This window comes from Cupressus sempervirens, chromosome 3 (genome assembly GCF_028749045.1).
Source record: "Cupressus sempervirens isolate cs-2001-9-10 chromosome 3, ASM2874904v1, whole genome shotgun sequence".
NCBI classification, from domain to species: Eukaryota; Viridiplantae; Streptophyta; class Pinopsida; order Cupressales; family Cupressaceae; genus Cupressus; species Cupressus sempervirens.
In genome coordinates this window covers 457,053,805-457,077,028 of record NC_143120.1, presented here as the reverse complement: position 1 = coordinate 457,077,028, position 23,224 = coordinate 457,053,805, and the positions used below count along the sequence as shown (strand labels likewise).

Sequence of the window (23,224 nt, the reverse complement as noted above, 5' to 3'; positions counted from 1 at the left end):
AGAGAAACTTCCTGCTGCTTCTTGCTGGTCCATGTGACTGCACCGGATCCCAAACTGAACACATATCCAGACGTTGACTTTTTATCATCAACAGAGCCTGCCCAATTTGAATCTGTGAACCCACTGAGTTTAGGATTAGAACTCCGAGAATACAGAAGTCCATAATCAGAAGTGCCCTTCACATAACGAAGCACACGCTTTGCTGCCATCCAATGATCAGCCTTAGGAGCTGTCATAAAGCGTGAAATATAGCTGACTGCGAAGCTGATATCAGGCCTAGTAGCAGATAGGTAGATGAGGCTGCCTACTAGTTGCCTATACGTAGTATCATCAACGAAAGGAGAATCAGACTTGGCTGATAACTTGAGACCTTTCTCCATAGGTGTAGATGCTGGTTTGCAATCCTGCATTCGGAATTTGTCTAACAAGGCCCTGGCATATTTGAACTGAGAGATGAATATACCAGAAGACTGTTGCCAAACTTCAACACCTAAGCAATAATGCATGAGCCCAAGGTCGGTCATATCAAAAGACTGGCATAAGTGTTGTTTGATTCCCTGAATCAAAGATGCCGAACTGCCAGTGATGATCAGATCATCCGCATAGATAACCAGAAGGATGATGTCACTGTCAGTAGTCTTGATGTACAGATTTGAGTTTGAAGAACTCCTCTTGAAGCCTTGATCACTGAGGTACGTATCAATCTTGATGTACCATGCTCGAAGGGCCTGCTTCAAACCATAGAGAGCTTTTACCAATCTGAGAACCTGATGGTCTTTACCAACAACCTTGAAACCAGGAGGTTGCGTCATGTAGACCTCTTCATGGAGATCACCATTCAGGAAAGCACTCTTTACATCCATCTGATGGACCTTCCAACCAAACTGTGTTGCCATGGCTAGGACTAATCTGATGGTGCTCATCTTTGCAGTAGGAGCAAAGGTCTACTCATAATCAATGCCCTGACGCTGAGAAAAGCCCTTTGCCACTAAACGAGCTTTGTACTTATCCAAAGTACCATCTGATTTGTATTTGATTTTGTAGACCCATTTGCAGCTAATGGGTTGCTTCCCTGGGGGAAGATCAAAAAGGACCCAAGTGTTGTTCTTCAGCAAGCTCTGGTGTTCAGATTGCATGCCCCCGTTCCCACTCTGGAATTCCTTTAGCCTCGGAATATGTTTGAGGTTCAAACACACTGTGAATGTTGGCCATAAGAGCAAAGTTAACAGAATCTATAGTTTTGCTCTTTTTCCGAGTAGTTCTCCCATCAATGAGCTCATCATCATGAAGATCAGCAAGTGTCTTAGCCCACCACTTAGACCGGAGAGGAGATTGACCAACAGTGGTACTAGGAGATGCTTGATCAGCAGGATCCTGATCAAAAGAATCTGGATCAAACTCAGGTGAAGCATCTTCAAAACGAGGTGATCCTGCAGGAGAAGCTGGAGGTGGCTGTACAGGTATCACTGGCAGGACTGGAGCTGTAGGAGCTACTGGAGCCCTCCCATCAGGTGGACCTAATGGAAGCCGAACTCCCAAATCATGAACCTGCATAGGCTGGTCTGCTGGATCAGGAACAGGAGAAACAAGCATGAATGGTCCTCACTGCTCATCAAAGACTACATCGCGGCTATATATGAGACGAGATGTCTCAACATCAATAAGGCGGTAGGCTTTGTGAAGACTGCTATATCCAGCAAGCATCAATTTCTGACTCTTGGCATCCAACTTGGTGCGTGAAGCATCAGGGATCCAAACAAAAGCAAGAGAGCCAAAAACCTTCAGGTGACTGATTCTGGGCTTGCGCCCTGACCAGGCCTCTTCCGGAGTTTTACCTTTGACTGCCACTGTGGGTGACTCAGCGATGAATCGGCAAATTTGAAAAAACCCTTTAAATGTAGAGATTTTAACAATTTAAGACTTATTTCATGCACCCTTTATTGAATATAACTTAAACACACTATAACATCATCAAATAGAAGTTGAAACTTAACATATATAAACATGGAAGTTTGTGTTTACCACATGGGGTAAAGAGTTTTTATAAGACAGCTTCACATCCAACACCTACTCCAAGTGCTTCAAAGCATATCACCCGTCTCGAAAGGCTTGCTCTATTGTTCTCTCCACCACAGACACTCCATGCCTGCAACAGCTTCAGGTCTCATCAACTAGTGAGACTTCCCACGACTGATAACCGCAACGACTGGGGGTCTAGGGGGCAACGCCCCCAGCGGGTGCGCTCCCTGTCGCGATACAGGGCGAGGTCGAGGGGCAACGCCCCCGTTGCCAAAACCAAATTTGCACTCTGAAACCCACACAAAACTATATGGAACACAGTGTTTTTGTGATTTTCTTCTGATCCAACAATCTTTCTGGGAACCGCTGATGTTTTACTACCTAATTATGTCTTTCCCTTCCCTTGGGCATCATCCGTTATGCATTCTAAACATTTTTTATTTGTCGTCGTTTTTTTTTTTTTTTTTTTTTATAACCTATGGTTCTTCTTTTCTCTTCTCCTCTCTTCTAGTCATGCTTAACAATTAGAAGGACCTTTAGGGTTATAACAAAGAGGAAAGGTAAAAAAGAAAGCAAAAAACATAAGTGATTTTTTTATTATTTCCAACTAAACATGCATGCTGTTGCCAACCGATTTTTGGTGATTTCTAATGGCGATTTTTTGAGTGAATCGCCGATACATGCGATTTAGGCGATTCACCCGATGAAATCGCCGATCACGATTTCCGACTCCAAAAAAATCGGGGTGCATGAATCTGATCGCTGAATCGGCGATTCACGCGATTTCAGCGCAATTCTCGTTACTCTGGTTTTTCCTCTAACCAAGGTTTTCCACAATAAAAATATTGGTGTTCTTGAGTTGCATATTCAAATAGTTCCATTTTTTTTGTTGTTTATTGTTGTACAAATTATATGTTGACCAATGTTATTGAATAGTTAATGAAAAGTTTGGATTTGGTAGTATTGATTCCCGCCCCCCCCCCCCCCCCCCCCCCCCCCCTCAAACAAGGTAAAGTTCCCAACAGGGCTAGAAGCAACGCCCTTACAAGGTGTCTCCTAACAGCACATTTGTAAAATTCTTAATAGGGCTAAGCCTTTAACAAGGCACACTTCAAAAGAGTGCAAATAATTGTGGGTACTATTTCCCACCGCAATTTTTCTCTCTAGCTAGGTTTTCCAAAATAAAAATATTCATCTTTTGTTGCATGTTCGGATAGCTTCATTTGTTTCATTTTTTATTGTTGCACAAGTTGTGTTAATTAATGTTATTGAATGGCTGATGAAAAGTTCCGATTTGGTAGATTATTGACTCAAACCACCCCCCCTCCCGTAACCTTCGACCTTACAATACTAACAATTTGTATCAGATCTTTGGTCGTCTTTGTGGTAAGCTTAACAGCTTCAGGAGTGATCCAATGATGAAGAAAGAAGGTCCTAAGTTCACAACAGACAACTACACATTATGGCGCAACCATATGAAAACATTGTTCCTTAGCTCAAAGTAATGAGAGAAAACTCGCCAGAATTTTTTAAAACCTTCCAAATTCTCAATTCCTTGGTTAATATCAAAGCTGCGTAGCAGAAGCTAGTTATATCACAAGATTACAAACACGTCGCTTTAGTTTAGGGATCCTGGCATTAAAAGATTTTATTAAAGTGTCACTGCAAGCAATTTTAGGAGGGGAGAAATCTCATGTCCCCCATCTGAAACACTAATCTCAGTGATTAATGTGCATAAGGAGAGCTGTGAATTAATAAATAATAATTAAAGGGAATATTTTATATGTTAATCTCAAATTTTGGCTAACCATATTTAATAAGGGCTGAACCTCCTTGTCTTATCACACTTTATAGAGGAATTAAAATAAATTATAATCAGGTTCAACCCCCTGGGTGCCCTATCTTAAACAATGTAAATATATTAAATGTAAATTAAGTATTATATATGGTTAGCCAACCTAATTTGATAAATTGTGTTATTTGATGAAGAGGTGCCTCTTGGAAGGTATAAAGAGAGGTATATTGACACTCGTTCAGCAGGCATTCATGGAATATCATTCTGATTTTAAGAATAGCTGGGAAGACAAACAACAACAGGTATAAGAATATGTTAAAATAAATATTTGAAAGGGGAGATGAGCAAAATGACTTTCATGTCCAGCAGTCAATCTTAAATATTCAGACTTGTATGGAGTCACATTCATACTTCAGCAGAGCTTCCAGATATAATATTAGTTCAGGCACTCAATACTATCCACATAAATATGGAAGACTCTTGTCTCCACAAGCTGCAACATATTGCAGAATCCCGTGCTGGAGAAAGAGGGAAGCAATCTGCCATTATGAATCTTCAAGGGCCCATACAAGTGAAGGAAGCCTCAGGCTTCTGATTGGAGTGGAATGTTACAAGATTCAAGAAGAGTTGGCAGATTAACGGATTTCCTGATGATTCATTGATTAACAGAGGAACAAATGTGTTCCTTATAAAGAATTACAAGGACGTTGTTTCTAAAAGAAACAACGTAGACTGAAGACGGAATTAGAAACAAAACTAGAGACAGGATAGGAAACATTCCTATCTGGACTGAAGAAAAAAGAGACGGGATAGGAAACATTCCTATCTAGACTGAAAGACGGACTACAGACAAGTAGTTGACTATTATAGAAAGTATAAGATATTATCTTAATACCCTCCCTTAATGGTCAACGTACGAATGTCGGAACATTCTGTGATAACTGAGACCCTCCCTGGATCTACAGAATGCTGAAACCAAGAAGCTTTGCCAGAAGAGTGCTATGACTCAAAATAAGTTGCATTTACAAAACTTCGTTTTTGTGGAAAAAACGGTAAAACCCAGAATCTCACACAACCTTGCATATTACAGACAACTTGAAATGATTTTTGAGGAGAAAATCAACAAACCCATAAAAAACAGAAACAGATTCAGAAGGCAAAAAATGCAGCTTCGCCTTGATCAGGACCCGGAGAAGTCGGACGCTGCGTAACACCCAGAACAAGTTGATCGGTGTTTCGATATTCGAAGTTTGCGATGATGCACTGCTTCCAAGTTCCATAATTGCGACCATTGAATTTGGAATTATGTTCGAGCAGAATATTTGTCAGAGATGCCATGGCACGTTTTTCAATGAAAATTTATGAAAATCTGTGAAGGCACGTTCTTCGAGGCAAAATACGAAAGACTCAAAAGAATCAGAGAATGACCCAGACGAGAGCTCGAAAAACCCAGAATGAATCTGCTGTCGTTTTCTGGATCTGCTGGCTCAAAAATCGAGGCACCCAAAAAAAACGGATGACAACCCAGTTGAGCTCTCAAAAAACCCACCAAGAATCTGAAAACAAAATATTTTTTCGACCCCAAAAATTAGGGTTTCGAAAAAAAAGGCCCTGGCTGAAAAAGGCTTGAAAAAACTTCAGATTTCTTGATAAAAATGGCAGATTTTTTTCCAGGGAGAGCGCAAATGATGAAGAATGCAAACAAAACGAACTAATCCTTGACCCTACAATCGCGATTTTGATGTCAAATGAGCTGGAAAATATATGGACGCGAGTTGTTTCAAACGCATGTGATTTGGACGCAATTTGCAGAAAAAATTGCGAGCTTTCCCAAGGATACAGGCACAGATTTTGCAGATCAGGAGGCAGTCGTGAGCAGATAATTTCAAAATAAATTATAAATTTTTCGAAAAATTGCTTATCATGGCTCTGATACCATGTTACAAGATTCAAGAAGAGTTGGCAGATTAACGGATTTCCTGATGATTCATTGATTAACAGAGGAACAAATGTGTTCCTTATAAAGAATTACAAGGACGTTGTTTCTAAAAGAAACAACGTAGACTGAAGACGGAATTAGAAACAAAACTAGAGACAGGATAGGAAACATTCCTATCTGGACTGAAGAAAAAAGAGACGGGATAGGAAACATTCCTATCTAGACTGAAAGACGGACTACAGACAAGTAGTTGACTATTATAGAAAGTATAAGATATTATCTTAATATGGAATGTCTAAGGCAAGGAAAAGCATTAAGTAGCAAAGGCTAGAAATCAATAAGAGAAGCAACAATCATTAGCAGCAGAGAAGACATATATATATATATATATATATATATATATATATATATATATATATATATATATATATATATATATATATATATATATATATATATATATATATATATGTCTTCAGCAATAGCATAGCTCTAGAAAGCAGATACACTGTGAAAGAAGTAGAGAGAGAATGGCTAAGGGCAACCTCTTGCATTGTGAAACCAAAAGAACAGCTAAAGACACCCTATTGCAATTTCCTTTTCAACCCTTCTACTGAGGTACTATTGGTGAACCCTGAGATCTCTAAACATGTAAGAATGTAGATGGATTGCATGGAGGGTGAGAATGGTTGTCTAAGGGGACCCTATACCATGCCTCCTTGTTCCATATCTTACATAACCAAATATACCTATTGTCTGGAATCCAGCTTGTGAGAGAGACTGCCTAAGGTGTAAGAGAAGGCGGCAAGGAGCTTGTACGTAGGCTGTTCTAATAGAACCATTGCAACCTAGGACAAAGAGGGAACTTATAGAATCTAGCCCCGGCTGACTCTAGGGCAACTATTTGTAGGAAGAGAGGAGGCAGTTGGGGAAAGTAGGTACAGGCTGTCAAGCAAGAGGGTTATGGTAGACATTCACTCTTAGGGTTGGTATAGAAATGTGTTTGCAGGGACCTATCATGTCACTTCCTGAAAACTCTAATATATTTGTGTAGCATTATTAATAATCTATGAATATGTTTTAGTTTGCCTAACCCTGATTGTTTATTTATGTATATGTGTTGATTTGTATATATTGTTTGTGATTGTAGCATCCAAATCCAAGATCTAGTATTGAGGGAAGATTTATTTGGGAAGATGTAACCCTAACCCTAATTTGTTGCAATTGAGATTTGTAAGACAAATTCCAAGGCAAAATGGGAAGGGTCATCACATAAAAACACAAAAAAAAAACTACAAAGTTATTTTATGTCTAATAGGGTGTAATGTTTTTTTTAGTCAATGTCGGTTGTTGATGTTGTTAGCCCATCATTGTGTTGAGATTGTGTGTGTTGCACACATTGCACAATATTGTTTATATTGTATTATTTTATTATGCAATGTTGCACCTCGGAGCACCTAGATGGGTGTGTAACATGGAGAGATTCCCATGGAATATTCTTGATGAGTTGTATTGACACATTGTAATAATATTTGATTTAATTATTTAATATTGAGAAAAAATAATTCAACACTTAATATTAAATGTGAGTCAATGGGGGTTAGATAACACATAGTTTTGGCACATGGTTTATGCAATACCACTTGGTGGCTTTGTGGGAGCTTGCTATTATAAAAGCAACCACAAGGGTAGTTCTAGAGGTAAGCACAAGGTGAAACATGTTAGCCGAGGTAGCATTTGTGATGGTTGGAAGCGTGGCATGGGATGTGTGAATTCATGCTTGTTCACATGGATTGTTTGGTAGTAGATATCGCTTTGAAGGCTTCCATAGTTGTATTACAATGGTGTTTTGTTGAATAATACATAGCTTGGGAGGTTGGGGTTTTCCCTCAATGAGGGTTTCCCAAAGTATATATTTTGTCACATTTTGTAAGTATGTTGTCTATTCTCTTGCATGTGGATTTTAAGTGCTAATTTGTTTCAAGTCTATTATGGGTTATGTGACAAATGGTGATATTTTGGTTGCAAGTTTTCTTATAGGTGATATCAGAGCTATGGATTTGTTGTTGTAACCCTTGATTGAATCCATGGGAATGCATGAAAGAATGAAAGAAGGGGAAAATATATGAGTTTTGTAGGTTGTTTACTATAGATTTGAGGGTTTTGGGTTTGCTATTACGATGGAATTATTAAGATAATATCTTATACTTTCTATAATAGTCAACTACTTGTCTGTAGTCCATCTTTCACTCTAGATAAGAATGTTTCCTATCCCGTCTCTTTTGTCTTCAGTCCAGATAGGAATGTTTCCTATCCTGTCTCTAGTTTTGTTTCTAATTCCGTCTTCAGTCTACGTTGTTTCTTTTAGAAACAACGTCCTTGTAATTCTTTATAAGGAACACATTTGTTCCTCTGTTAATTAATCAATCATCCGGAAATCCGTTAATCTGCCAACTCTTCTTGAATCTTGTAACATGGTATCAGAGCTATTACTTAAATTTTTTCAAAAAAATTTATAATTTCTTCGTGAAATTATTTGTTTAAATTTTTTCAAAATTATTTCTGTTGAATTTCTCTAAAACCCGCTTAGGGTTTTCAGCCTAGAGAAATTCCCGAACTCGGGTCTGCCTGTGTTTGTTCAGCACACTCTAGCCCCATTCGTCCATGCACATCGATCCTTAAAGAAAAATCTGCCATTTTTTATCAAGAAATCTGAAGTTTTTTCAAGCTTTTTTCAGCTATGGCTGTTTTTTTCGAAACCCTAATTTTTGGGGTCGAAAAAATATTTTGTTTGCAAATTCTTGGTGGGTTTTTTGAGAGCTCAACTGGGTTTTCGTCCGTTTTTTTTGGGTGCCTCGATTTTTGTGCCTCGATTTTCGAGTCAGCAGATCCAAAAAACGACAGCAAATTCCTTCTAGGTTTTTTGAGCTCTCTTCTGGGTCATTCTCTGATTCTTCTGGGTCTTTCGTATTTTTGCCTCGAAGAACGTGCCTTCACAGATTTTCACAGTTTTTTATTGAAAAACGTGCCATGGCATCTTTCACTAATCTGATGTTGGAGGGCAGTCTACGATTCAATGGCCACAATTATAATCACTGGAAGCAGCACATGTTAACCATCTTCGAATATCGTCGTTTGGATGAGCTTGTTCTAGGCACAAAGTCTCCTCCAACCTCCAACCAAGCAGAACAGGACAAGTTTGATGATCGCAATCGAGAGGCTATTATGCTTCTTAAGCTCTCTGTTATTGATGATCAGCTACCGCAGATTCCTTCCGGCAAGTCAGTTGCAAAAATCTGGAAATATCTAAAGGAGCTGCATGAACAACAGCACAAGTTGTCGAGCTTCCTGATCAAGGCGAAGCTGCATTTTTCGCCTTCTAAATCTGTTTCTGTTTTTTTGGGTTTGTTGATTTTCTCCTCAAAAATCATTTCAAGTTGTCTGTAATACGCAAGGTTGCGTGAGATTCTGGGTTTGTTGATTTTCTCCTCAAAAATCATTTCAAGTTGTCTGTAATACGCAAGGTTGTGTGAGGTTCTGGGTTTTACCATTTTTTCCACAAAAACGAAGTTTTGTAATTGCAACTTATTTTGAGTCATAGCACTCTTCTGGCAAAGCTTCTTGGTTTCAGCATTCTGTAGATCCAGGGAGGGTCTCAGTTATCACAGAATGTTCCAACATCCGTACGTTGACCATTAAGGGAGGGTATTAAGATAGTATCTTATACTTTCTATAATAGTCAACTACTTGTCTGTAGTCCATCTTTCAGTCTAGATAGGAATGTTTCCTATCCCGTCTATTTTGTCTTTAGTCCAGATAGGAATGTTTCCTATCCTGTCTCTAGTTTTGTTTCTAATTCCGTCTTCAATCTACATTGTTTCTTTTAGAAACAACGTCCTTGTAATTCTTTATAAGGAACACATTTGGTCCTCTGTTAATTAATCAATCATCCAGAAATCCGTTAATCTGCCAACTCTTCTTGAATCTTGTAACAGGGATGTTGGCAAATTTTGGTTATGTGAAATTCTTTGGTCAAAAGGGTTTTTGGATGTTTCTTTTGAATGAGAGTTTTAGGGAGGGGCTTGCAAAAATGACCTCCTGGGCAAGAACAGACCTCACCATTGGATTTGGGTTGACCTTTACATAAATTGTGATATATAATTTGCCCTGGTTTGGCCATGCTGAGAGAATGCAAAGCCTTTTTTAATTTCATGTTGTAACAGCCATCAAATTTGATCCCGTTGGAACTTTCGTCACCTAAAAAAAATTTTGAAATGGTTTGAAAGTGGTAAAAAGGTTGTCTTGGTAAAACGACCATAATTTTCAATCACAATGTTAGATTTCAAACTTCTTACAATCGTTGGAAAACTAATTCAAAGCACTACAATTTGGTATAGGTTTGATTCTATGAGTGTGACATTTTGTCATGTCCTATGAGCCCGAAAGTCAAATGTTGGCTATTTTTTAGCATGTTTTTGGGCATAACTTGGGCATACTAAGTCGGATTTTGGACTTCGAATAGTCAACAGTAAGTTCATTGAGAGCTCTACACACTGATTCAAATTTGGTGTAAGTTTGGCATGGTTTATTTGGTGATATATTGATTTGAACGGTTTATGATTCATATTGACTATGGTAACATTATGAGTTTATGGTATTGTATATTTTGGAGATGTGGAGCTTGAGGTTATTGTATACTCAGGATGTATTTCAAATTGATCTCTTATTGACATGGTTAATGTTTGATTGGAATATGTATGACTTGTTAGGTCTACAAGTTGTGCAATGTTGTAAACGGTCTATACTTAGAGGTTGCATTTATGGCTTGGATATGGGTTGTTTTTGCCCATTGATCTTTCATTACTGGTTTATATTTAAATTAGTGGCTTGGATTTGGGTTGTTTATGCCCTTAGTCACATGATTTGTTGAATTGTCTTTATGTAGAGTGGATGAGATGTTGTTACTAGCTACAGTCTAAGTTAAAAGGTTCGAATTCGACTTCGAGCTTGTCAATCATAAAATTCGGATGAAATTCGACACAGGTAAGAATTTCGAAAAAAATCATCAATAAATTATACTTATATAAATTTATTTATTTTTAAACAGAAGTAATATATCCACAAAATTGTCAATAATTTGACATTGCTAAATAATTAAACTAAATAACTCAATATTATTTTTAATAGAATAATATTATTATAAATAACAATATTGTATTAAATATCATAAAGTTCGGATTAAGTTCGGAAAGGGTTAATTCACTGAAATTTGAACTTCGTAGATGAAACTCGGAAACTTGGTGTATCCTGTGACTTAGAGTATAGTCATAGTGGAGGATTGTAGTTGACTATTTTATGCTAACAGGTTGGAAACTTCGAGTGTTAGATGCTCGATTCATGGTGCCATGGATTTTGGCATAAAATGATTGGATATACATGAAACTTCATTGATGTTCATTGGTTTGAATTCTTGATTTGGTTATGGTGATGTATCTTCTTGGTTGAGGATCATGGTTACTTAATTTCTTTTAAAGAGCTCATGATGTGCACTTTGAATTCTTTGATGGTTTGATGTGCTGGTTGTTCTCATAGTTAGAGGATGGTTTTTCATCATGATGTCATTAATAGTTTGGATACACGATTTAGTGGGAGCTTGTGATAGTGGTGATGTGGTCGTGCAAGATTGATTCATGTTTTGGTTTGTATCTTTTTGATTTGGAGATCTTAGTTTTACTTAGTACTGATACTTTGGTTGTGTGTGTAGACATGGAGATTCTTCATGTAGGAGATGGATATCATGATGCCATGGGTGACTCGGTACCACGGTTGAGTGGGAATTGTTGGCATTGATATATCTACTGAGTGTTGACAGATATTGGAGGATGTTTTAGAACCTGATGTTGCAGAAGCATCTTTTACATTTTCATGATGAACTTGTTGGTGGTGGTTATCTTCATGGTGTGTGGAGATGGTTGTATCTTAAGGACTCCCGGGGTTCTTGGTAAAGGTGTGGTTTATACTTTCATTTGACATGTTATCCTTGGCTTTAGGATGGTTTCATTATTATGTCATGGTATATTCTTGATACACGTTTAGAGTTTTGACATGTTATGGTATGTTCATATGGAGCATGATATCTCTTTGGTTGAGATGGTTTAGATCATGTTCTCATGTTTATGTTATTGAGGCCATGGTTGGAACTTTGACATTGATCTTGGCTTAGTTTCTTAGTATTGAGTACATTGACCATTTGTTGGATACTTCATGATATTGCTATGTTGCATTTGGAGTTGGCATGGATTGATTGGTTACAAGTGCTCGTGGATACTTACAAACGAAGGTGATGCTGATTTCTCTTATGATTAGAAATGTATTTGTTGGAACAATTGATAATTTCAGCAAGAAGTCCGAGGGCCATTCACTTGATATGGACTTGAGAGGAGATTGTTTTTAGATGAGTCTTGGTTGGAGACGCGGATATCTTAATGAGCATTCTCATTCCCCACTCTTGGTCTACTTGGAAGTTTACTGCTTGAGACATCAAGCCCATTGTTTCTCTCGGGTGCATTATGTTAATGCTTACTTTAGTTGATATGGATCTTGAGCTATGGTACATGAGTTAGTTCTAGAGGGTTCATTTGAAAGATGGTTTAACATTGGTTATCTCCTTGTGCATATGTTGTTATGTTGGTTGAGTTTTGGAGATGGTTATATATTAGGCATATTCCTCGGATTAGAAATGGTTTGAGTTTGATCTTGTAAGAGGCTTACATCCATGATTATTTATATGGTATAGTTTGGTTGGTGTTGTGGCTTCTTGGTTGGGGTTTTATGGAGGAGATCTTACTTGGCACAGTTCACATCTAGAGGTGTGTGTAGGACATGATACAAATTATGATTTGCATAGTTTCTCTTTGGTCTTGGATATCTTCCTAGATGTTTGGTTTCACTTACATTAGATTTGCAATTGGTTGGAGATTGTGATCACTTGTTTGTGTTCTTATATGTCATGTGAGATATGACATAGCTATTCCTTTATCTCTTTCCTTTGTTGGTTGTAGAGAACTCGGGAGAGCGTTGGGTACTTGTTATGAGAGTTGTTCTTGCAGGTTATTGGTTTATGTGTTGTGGATGTCCTTGATACTACATGGATTCACTTCTATGAGATGTTGTGAGTGGATTGATTATAGATTTGACATTATTTTTCACAGTGGGAGCTTCTTGGTGTGTATGTGGCAGGTATTGCACTTGAGGCTTGTGATTGCAGGTTTTAGATTAGATATGTTGATGATGTGAGATTCACTTGGTATACCTTTGGAAGTATTGATAGTTGGATGGATTGGCACTTGTTGTGGGTGTTATTTCAGCTATGAATTTTGACAACTATACATGTGATTACCTTTGCATCAAGTGTTTGTGCTTGGCATTTTAGTTGGTATAGGATTTTTTTATTTTTATGTGACGAGTTGGGTGGTTTCTCTTTAGATGGTTTCTATGTATGTCCAGTGGCAGCGACATGTAGGAGATGAGTTCATTCATGTTTGAGATGCTAGATACTTTGATTTTGTTGTGGGTACCAAGATGGAGCACATGGTGTACTTTGATTCATGATGGTGCATGTGCTAGGAGGAATTTTTCCTTATTTAAGTGGCTACGGATTGACCCTATGCAATGTATACAAGTGGGAGATTGTTGAGATTACATGTGTAGCACACATTGCATAATATTGTTTATATTATTTTATTTTATTTTATTATGTAGTGTTGCACCGAGGAGCACCTAGATGGATGTGCAACAAAGAGAGATTCCCATGGAATATTATTGATGAGTTGTATTGACACATTGTGATAATATTTGATGTAATTATTTAATATTGGGGAAAAATAATTCAATGCTCAATATTAAATGTGGGTCAATGTGGGTTAGGTAGCACATGGTTTATATAAAAACACTTGGTGGGTTTGTAGGAGCTTGTTATTATAAAAAGCAACCACAAGGGTAGTTGCAGAGGCAAGGCAAGAAAGGAAAGTCGATTAAGACGAGGCAAGGCAGGTTAGCCAAAGTAGCATTTGTGAAGGTTGGAAGTATAGCATAGGATCTGTGGATTCATGCTTGTTCACATGGATTGCTTGGTAGCAGCTATGGCTTTGAAGGCTTCTGTGGTTGTATTACAATGGTGTTTTGTTGAATAATACATGGTGGTAGAGGCTTTTGGAGGCTTGGTTTTTCTCTCAATGAGAATTTCTGAAGGCATAACTTGTGTCACATTTTGTGGGTATGTTGTCTATTCTCTTGCAAGTGGATTTTAAATACTTATTTATTTCAAATTTATAATGGCTTATGTGGAAACGGTGATATTTTTGGTTGCAAGTTTCCTTACACATTGCTACCATGTAATGTCCCCTACTCAGAGGTTGTCAATATTCCACTGATTAAAGTATGCTACTATGCACCTAAATTGACTTATCGTAAGAAATGATGAATAATCCATTATTAATTTAAATGTTAACACCTTTAAGCCCAATTCCTTGTCTCTTAAACATGTCAAACTTAAGAAGGATGGGAATTTCCATGCCATGGAGCACTTCACACCAATCTACAAGTAGGCTTACTCAAGGCATTGGGACTGCATGTTCATACCCATCTCAGGATTTTCCCTCAAGACATTGGAAATACAAGTCCTTACCCATCTCGGAATTCACCTATCTTGTGAGGATTTACTCTGCCTCTCCCAAATTGAGAGAAAAAATCCATTTAAAGGGTTGTAGCAAATGATTAAGGAATAGGCTACAAATATATTAAATCTCTTGTATTATAAAATAGAGAAATGCTCATATAATATATAATTTATATGAAATTCTAATTAAGACTATTTAATATATAATTACTAGATATATATATATCTTATGTATTATATATTCAGTTATAAAATATAACATATATAATTCTGATCATTATTATTGGTATTAATGTATGAATACATTTAATGTAATATAAATGACTTTGATTAAGCCGAGAGGCTGTCTACAGTGAGCATTCATCAATGTAAACATTTAAGCATTTAAAAAAAAATTGACGTTCATGTGATTGTTTTATGATGAATTGTGAATGACAGATTAGAATTTGAATAATTTTGACTCCACGTAACCAAACAATCTGAAGTGGAAGACGAAACATAGGAAAGAACTTGAAACGGCAGCACTCATTCAAACACATTAAAAAATTATATGCCAAATATGTGTTGGCATGAATGAACAAAGTATTATGCCTCCACTTTACAGCTTAGAGATGTTTTAAATAATTATATCCAATAATCAAAACCAATTCAACATGGTCCCACGTAGGAGCGGTTTAATTGTATTTTCAGAGACCGTTTAAACATTTTGGAAGTAATTGTTTGTCAGGTCATTTTATTAATTTATTTTGTGGTATGTAGAATTTGAAGGGAAGGTAAGAGATAAATTAAGAGTTAAAAGAGAATATTCTTATGACATTTGAAAAGAATGCCATGAACAGTATCTGCTAACGTAAAATCTTCTGTCCGTTCCGAAATCAGATATAAAATAAGTCGAGAGATATCCTTCTGAGGTGCCTATTGCATTGAGTAAGATTATGAAAATAGGTGCCTCAAGAAGGATATCTCTCGGCTTATTTTATATATATATAATATATATAAGCTAGTTAATTATTATCTAAGTTGCACGGGTACCTCCCCCCCCTCCGGACCACGTACCGGTTCGAACCGGTTCGTGGTTCTGGTCCGGTTCGACTGGGGTTCGTTTTTGGAGGCCTGGTTCGATCTGGTTCGAACCAGGGTTCGAACCCAAGAGAACCACATATAAAATTTCGGACCAAGGTTCGAACCCAAGAGAACCACATATAAATTTTCCACATTACAGCATGTTTTAATTTAATTTACGTTGATACATCTTGGGTCTGGGTTGGTAGGCATTACAATGCCACAGTTTTTTAGTGTTGAGTAATCCCTAGCTGTAAAACACTTTCTATTTGAATCAAAATGCTACTAAATTTGAGACACCCACAAGAGAAGATGCTCAACATGTGGCGACCACCATGACCAATTTCGAGGAATTTCAGGGCCTATTTGAGTAGCAATATGAATTTTTCAAACACTAAACAATAAACAACGTTTTATTGGGAAATGTTGCCCTGCAGAAGAAAGTTACGGTCACATGAATATGGTCAGGTGGGGCAGCTACTTACCACATCGTCTATCACTGTTTGGCTGATTATTTCTCCTCTAGGTATATTAAAAATTGTATTAAAGAATATTGAATATAGGACGTCAAACTGTGTTATCCAGAGGCCTCCATGAATGGTCTTTTTCCAGTTTACTATTGTTGATCAGTGCTTGGGAGATTGTGCCCAAAGAGATTGAAGAATATTCAGCCGGTCAAAGGGATTTACCTTCTGCAAGCTAGATCTAATTAGTTTTTAACCACGTTCAATCGATTATGTTAATCATAATAAGAGTTTGGTAAATAAATTTATGAAAAGAAGAAATTTTTATTAAAACTTACTATTGATCTGCATAAACTAATCAGATACAGTTATGAATTTTTTAAATGAAAGGGAAGAGATCTAGTCGCTAGGGGTTCCAATGATCGTTGTGGTTTGCTACTATATTGTTTATGCTGTTTTAAAGTTTTTTGTTGTTCAAATGTGTTTATGCTACTATGCTACATTCTAATTCTAACTCATGCTTCATAAAGATGTATATATATATATATATATATATATATATATATTTTTTTTTTTTTTTTTTTTTTTTTTAAATATTTTTTTTTACATGTTTTTGTACTAACGAACCCAAACGAACCCAAACCCCTTTTCAAAATTTTGTCGAACTAGCGAACCGGTTCTCGAACCCGAACCCGGAACCGAACCGCGAACCGGCAACTTAGATTATTATATGTGTGTGTATTAATCTCTATATATATTTTTCTAATATTAATATTGTGTATGTATGTTTTCTATCTCGTATTTTTTGATAATTTTCTAATTCAATATTTTATAATCAATATAAACTTATTGTACCCTAACAGCCAACAATAAGTATGATCCATGTATTATTCCTTTCCCATCAATCAATATCTAAAATTTATTTATAATCTCCATCTAGTGCTATCTTATTTATTCTCTTCTTTTATGTTTTTAGTATTCTCTTATTCCCCAATCGGTGCCCATTGATTGAGTTTGAACTTAGCTTTTATATCTTCAAATTCAAGAGGTGGTAGCTTTTGGAGTTGACAAGTCATTTCCTTTCACTATATTTGGTGCTTTCATTAATTATATTATATTATAATTGATTTCTATTCATTTACTTTTATATTCTAATTTTATTATTATTCAATCCTATTTTCAGCTAAGGGACATCATAGACCCTCATGGGCTAATGTTGTGATTTCTGGGTCGTTTATTCTGTTACCCTAGGCAGAGGTGACATTATTTCTCTTCAGCATTGTTGTAATCAAAATCCAATCTCTACATCATTCCATTTGACTCCATTTGAGGGACTTACTATTTATCGTAAGTCATTTTTGGCCAGTTGCTACTTCTAGGAGGGCACTTAGGCATCTAGCTCACGCAAATAAGTATCTAGACTTTGAGTTGAGCATGTGGAAGAATTGATAAGCTATTTATCTGATTATTAATTATTAATTAAGTTAAAGCTTATTAAAAAGCAACGTCCAATAAGTATGTAGATTTTGAGTTGAGCATGAGGAGGAATTGATAAGCTATTTATCTGATCATTAATTAATAATTAAGTAAAAGCTTATTAAAAAGCAACGTCCAGTGCATTAAATGCTTATTTAATAAAGTAGACTTTGGCACCTAATTTATAGAGGAGCTATAATTAAATATTATATTTTGAATTCAACAAAAGCTAAGTACTTTTTCAAGTTATAAGTACTATATGATTTAGGACTCGTGATGAATTTTTCCCTGAAAAATATGGAAGTCACTGAAGGAGAAAATCAATCCATCCTTTGACATGTGCTTTTGATGATTTTGGTGAAGAGGATTGAGACAAGGGTTTGCAAATTTCGGACATTGAAGAATAGGTAATTCTACTGAGTTTTACAGCACTTTGAATTGGCTAAATTTCCAGTGAATTGTGCACAAACGTTGGTTTATCCAAAGGCCGAAATTGAATTAATTGGTTGTGGAAATCAGGGTTTGTATGCTATATTGAATTAATTGGTTATAGTCTTTTGTAGCGTCTTGATTAAGGTATCATCTCTAATTTCAGTTACTACATATTTTATGACCTTAAGAACTAGATGGAGGCACATGCATTCTGTTGGTTCTCCCACTCCATCTTCCAAACGCAAACAATACAATTTAATATAAACATCTTTTCAGTTTTATCTAATCTATTGTGTTCCAACTTCCTTGTCTAAATGTACATAACATTATAAGGAGTTATTATAAACACATTTATGGGGCTGATTATCTGTAATGTTCCGGCTAGCAAAGGAGTGACTTACAGTCTGTTAGTTCCAAAATGGATCCAAATATACTCTTGCCAGAGATCCGTATGGATGAGGAATTGGAATTTTGGAGGTGTTGTACACTGGCAAGAATGGGATGCAGAGGCTGTACGGTGGCCAAAAATGAAGATTGTTCTATGTTTAGAAGATCGTACGGGTTATGGGAGGTAGTACAATGAAGGATGTCGTACGAAGTCTGAGACAGGCCGTACGTAATGAGTTGTACGGATGGAGGAGCAGTCCGTACGGTGAAGGAGGATTGTCCAAGCCGTACGATGATGTTGTTTTCCATACGGAGATGCTAGAAGGTTGTATGGTAGTAAGCCGTACTATGGAGATTAGAAACCGTACAATGATGTGGATGGGAGAAGATGGGAGCCGTACGGTAAGGGCAGATAACTGAATTTTGTATGGGAAGGCAATGTAACAGTATGAATTGCAGGTGGAGGATGGGAATAGAGCCGTACACCATGAACCATTAACTGATATTATTAACTAATGACAAAAGGCAATGTAAACACCAAACAATGCCGTACCAGAATGAAAGAACATTCACAGGTTGATAAGTACTTGTAAATAATGAGAGCACTCTGATTTTTGCCAGATACCAACCAAGTTGAACACCAACGGAATAGGGTGAGGGTTGAATCCCACCGAAACCGTGCAAGCCAAATAGGGAAGATCTTTCACTTCCGAAATGACAAACAATCCCGAACTCCAGCAAGAATCCGCAATACAAAGAAATAAAATCCAAAAGCATACCTATCGACTATTACGAGCCGTGCTTAAATACCCATGGGGAAAAGCTTTCCGAGGGTGTACAAAGATTAGCCGACGACGACACAAACTACTATGACAAAATTAAATTTGGGTCCGAGTTAAATTAAACAGTCGGCCCGTTACACAAAAATAATTAAATACATTTATTTCTGTTTGGGAACATTACATTATCTGCTCTAATAATGTGCTTAATGTTGAGTATTACAAACCACCAAATAAGCACAAAGTGATAGTTGAAATAAGCGTGCACAATGCAGTGATTATGGTTTGCTTTAGGGTTAGTGTTTAGTTGCCATGGTGATATTTTGCAGCACCTTAGAGGAAACCTCCTTGGTTCAACAAGGGCAGAGGTGAATGAGGTCCTACCCATGTCAACAATTGGTTCTCAATTGCCCAACCTTAAGATACCTTTTGTGAAATTGGCTAAACTATGTAGACATGAACTAAACTTAGGTACGAAGCTGGAACAGCTAGCAAGGGTTTAAAAAAAACTGTAAGAATTTTAGCCTTTATTTACAGCCACCTTCCATGTTACAGATAGACACATTCTGCAATACTCCAATATCGGTCTTTACAAAAAAAACATTTGGAATCTAATGAGATTAATTAAAAACTTGAAGATTTATAAGAACAAGTTATTAACCCAAGCTCGACGTCATGGGTCTGCAATTGTAATGGTTCCAATGATATGGGGCATGCAGTATCTCCATTAATTATAGCTCGTTGAGCATTAAACACAACTCCTATTGAAAAAAGGTGTCCCCTTACAAGGGCAAAACGACTTGTTGGATCAGCTATAACATGTCGAGGATTTTCTACAGTTAGAATTCAAATTGGGCGACCATCAAGCATGGGTGTTAAATGGAACATGGATATTTAGTCCTTGTATTTGGTATGCATAATATATTAGTCCGTATGTTTTGGTTTAAGCAGTACACAAACTGTTTTTATGTGATTGATAAATGATGTCATCCATAGATACATGAGGAATAGTGTACTTACATAATATTTAAGTTTTATAATTAAAATGTGGAAGGAACTTCTTACATATTTGCAGTATTTTAAGAAACTTTCAAAGAAACTCAAATGGCATTCAAAATTAAGAAGTGTAAAATTGCAAAACGATTACTAGCCTATTTGGACTAAGTTTGGAGGAGAATTAAGACTTGATGCGCCAAAAAAAGGCCATTCAAGTTTGACCAAGGGCTTGTAATGTGACGACGAAGGCAAGTTTTGTGGTATTCAGCAATGTCGGAGACAGTTTACTGGTCCATTATCTACACGTGTGCCTCCTTTTCTTACCATCACAGCATGAAGCAAGTCTTTTCTTTAGGGAAAAAATGATAATTGTGTCAATTTGATGTGCATAATTACTAGATTGCCTTGCTCAAATACACAGGATAGATATTTCTCTAGTCATTGCTGCAACCAAAAAAAAAAAAAAACTAAAATCAAAATTCGTACATGGATAATGAAGTGTCAGAGGAATGAACCAAAGTGGTCATGCATCCAAATTTTTATATTCGAACACGGATTGAAATCCGCATATTTATAACGAAAGCAACATAAGCTGTTGAAATCATCCACATTCTACCCAATATTCGAAACTTGGATGATTTCAAATTCAATCCCTCAAGAAACCGCCAAACACAAAAGCATGAATTCAAACAAACAGAAAATCGTGTACCTGATGTTTTTTAAAATACTTACGGGAAATTTTAAGTAACGTGCAATGCCCTCCATGAGAGCATCAGAAACTCCAACATAATCTTTGCCTGGATCCTTTTCCACAGGGACTGGCACTTTGAAGAACCTCCAGTATCCATCGACTCTGTTTTTACCATCCACACTAAGCTCGGCTTCTTTTTCTCTTAATTTTTGTTTCAGCTCCCTACGCTCCGATGGATATCTTCTCTTGGCTTTTCGAACAGCTCTTTTTACGCACTTGATGATCAAACTGCTGTTTATTTGCGACCCCTTATATTTCTGGACAGTAAATGGAGATGACGAGCATTGCCATTGGCACGGACCTCTTGTATGTGAATTGAGTTTATATGAATTACTATAACCTCCTCCACATGAAGGAAGAGTGGAAACAATACTCTTCTGCTGCATACTTAGTTTCTGCAACTTCACAAAACAGTTGCAGGATAAGGTTTTGCAGAGATTTAGTTCAAATGGTGTAATGAACGCATGGCCTGCGTACGCTATCGTTTTATAATACTTATCTTTATGTTTTCCATGTTCTTATTAACGTTATTCTGTTTCATATCTAAGTTAGTGAGAGCTATTTTATTTTTTTAGATAAGATCTTTTATCGCTTTTTAATTTTGATTTCAATGTATATGTATTTTTCCCCTAATATTCATAGGTCAAGTTGAGCTATGCAATATAGTGTTGGTTCTTTTTGGTTTTGGTTTTTTTTTCTAAGTTATTATTTTTATTGAAAAGCAACATAACAAGGGTGTTGACTCTTATAAAAACAATTGAAGAATGAGTAAGAAACTCATAGATTAACCAATCTAGACAACCTTAGACATTGACAATCGATTAGCATTTTAAACATAAAAATAACCAAGAGCAACTAACAAACCCAAAAGAAATGACCAGAGAAAGAAAACCCTAGCGAGCATCAATTTGGCCCTAGGGAGCATCAATTTGGACACAACAGGCGCCTTCCAACAAACTATGTCAGACTCTCTGAAGGAAATCCAATAGCTCCTTACTATCATCTTCATCATTCTCCTCGAGGCTGTTTTGCAGAAGATAAAGTGTTATTTTATTTTTTTCTTGTGCTTATTATCATTTGTTTTTCTATTTCATATCTATGTTAGTGAGAGCTAAAAAAAATTTAAAAATAAATATCTTTTATCTCTTTTCAATTTCAATGTATATATGTATTTTTTTCCTAATATTCATAGGTCAAGTTGAGTTATGCAATATTGTGTTGTTCCTTTTTGGTTTTTTCTTCCATGTAATTATTTTTTAATTGAAAAGCAACATAACAAGGGTGTTGACCCTCACAAAAACACTAGAAGAACGAGTAAGAAACTCATAAATTAACCAATATAGACAACCTTAGACATTAACAGTCAATTATCATTTATATCATAAAAATAATTGAGATAAGCTAACAAACCCAAAACAAATGACCAGAGTAAGGAAAGGTAGAGAAAGGAAACCCTAGGGAGTATCCATTGACAACAGCAAGCACCTTCCATCAAACTATGTCAGTCAATGTGAAGGAAATCCAATAGCTCCTTACTAGAGCATCTTCATCATTCTCCTCAAGGTTTCTTTGAAGAAGATAAAGTGTTGTGACAATGATGTACATCACATGGGTATCAAATTTTATAGCCCCAACCTTCACCTCTTTCTATAAGCATTCTACCTTCTTGGCCAAAGCTTGTATTTATTCCAAATATCCTTCAGCCAAGGAAACTGTTAAAGGTCAATAAAGTATCCCTTAGATCATTTGCAATCCTCTTCATCTCTTCAAGGCTGTCAAAAACATGTTTAGTGTTGCTACCACTACCCAAGCCTTGCACTTCATCAACCCACTTTACCCTTTTTACCTTTTGTCCAACAATCACACCCCATAGCTCAATCCATTGTCAAACCCCTAATCGACCCCCTTATAGTATTGCATGCACCACAACTTTGATCTATTATAAAACACCTCATCAAATCCCCATTGGCGGATTGTTCTTCTCAACATGCTCTCTTTTCTCTCATTGTATATGCCAATTGTTGAAATCGTAAAGTAATTTGTGCCTATGATTTACCAAGCACTTTCCCTTATTTTGCCTCCACGTCAACTATCATTATCTTACTCTTTCCTTTAACTAGAATGGTACCAACTCTTGCACCAGTTTTGCTATCCACTTTTCTCTTGTCTCCCTTAAAACCCCTAACAAATTACCTAAAATAGTGATAGTCATTGTTAAGGCCTCAAATTCCACCTTTCAAATCACCCGCGAGAAGAGAGTGAGTTTGAATTTGGGTGACATGGGGTATTTCAAACTTTCCTTTTTGTAGACAAAAATAGGAATTACCATGTACTCATCAACAAGGTGCATAATCCTATAAAATATGTTTTAGAAGTTATGAGCACTTTGTGTTGTATCATAGCTCTTTTTTTAAGCAGCGATTGGTTTCTTTGAGAATATTCCTATA

General features: G+C 36.6%; 1 protein-coding gene across 5 annotated transcripts in view; it reads right to left on the bottom strand.

Annotated features, from left to right (window-relative positions):
• Nucleotides 1–21,285, bottom strand: part of PDE327 (FAD/NAD(P)-binding oxidoreductase family protein) — a 299,756-nt gene extending 278,471 nt beyond the window's left edge. For 4 of the 5 annotated variants that reach the window (XM_089820287.1, XM_089820289.1, XM_089820288.1 and 1 more), the window contains exon 1: nucleotides 20,759–21,280. In XM_089820287.1, the coding sequence (XP_089676413.1) occupies nucleotides 20,759–21,163 (405 nt within the window). In that variant the 5' untranslated portion in view covers nucleotides 21,164–21,280. Of the gene's footprint in view, nucleotides 1–20,758 lie in introns of all 5 variants that reach the window. The other variant, XM_089820286.1, reaches the window with a different exon arrangement.
• Between the last annotated feature and the right edge of the window lie 1,939 nt (nucleotides 21,286–23,224).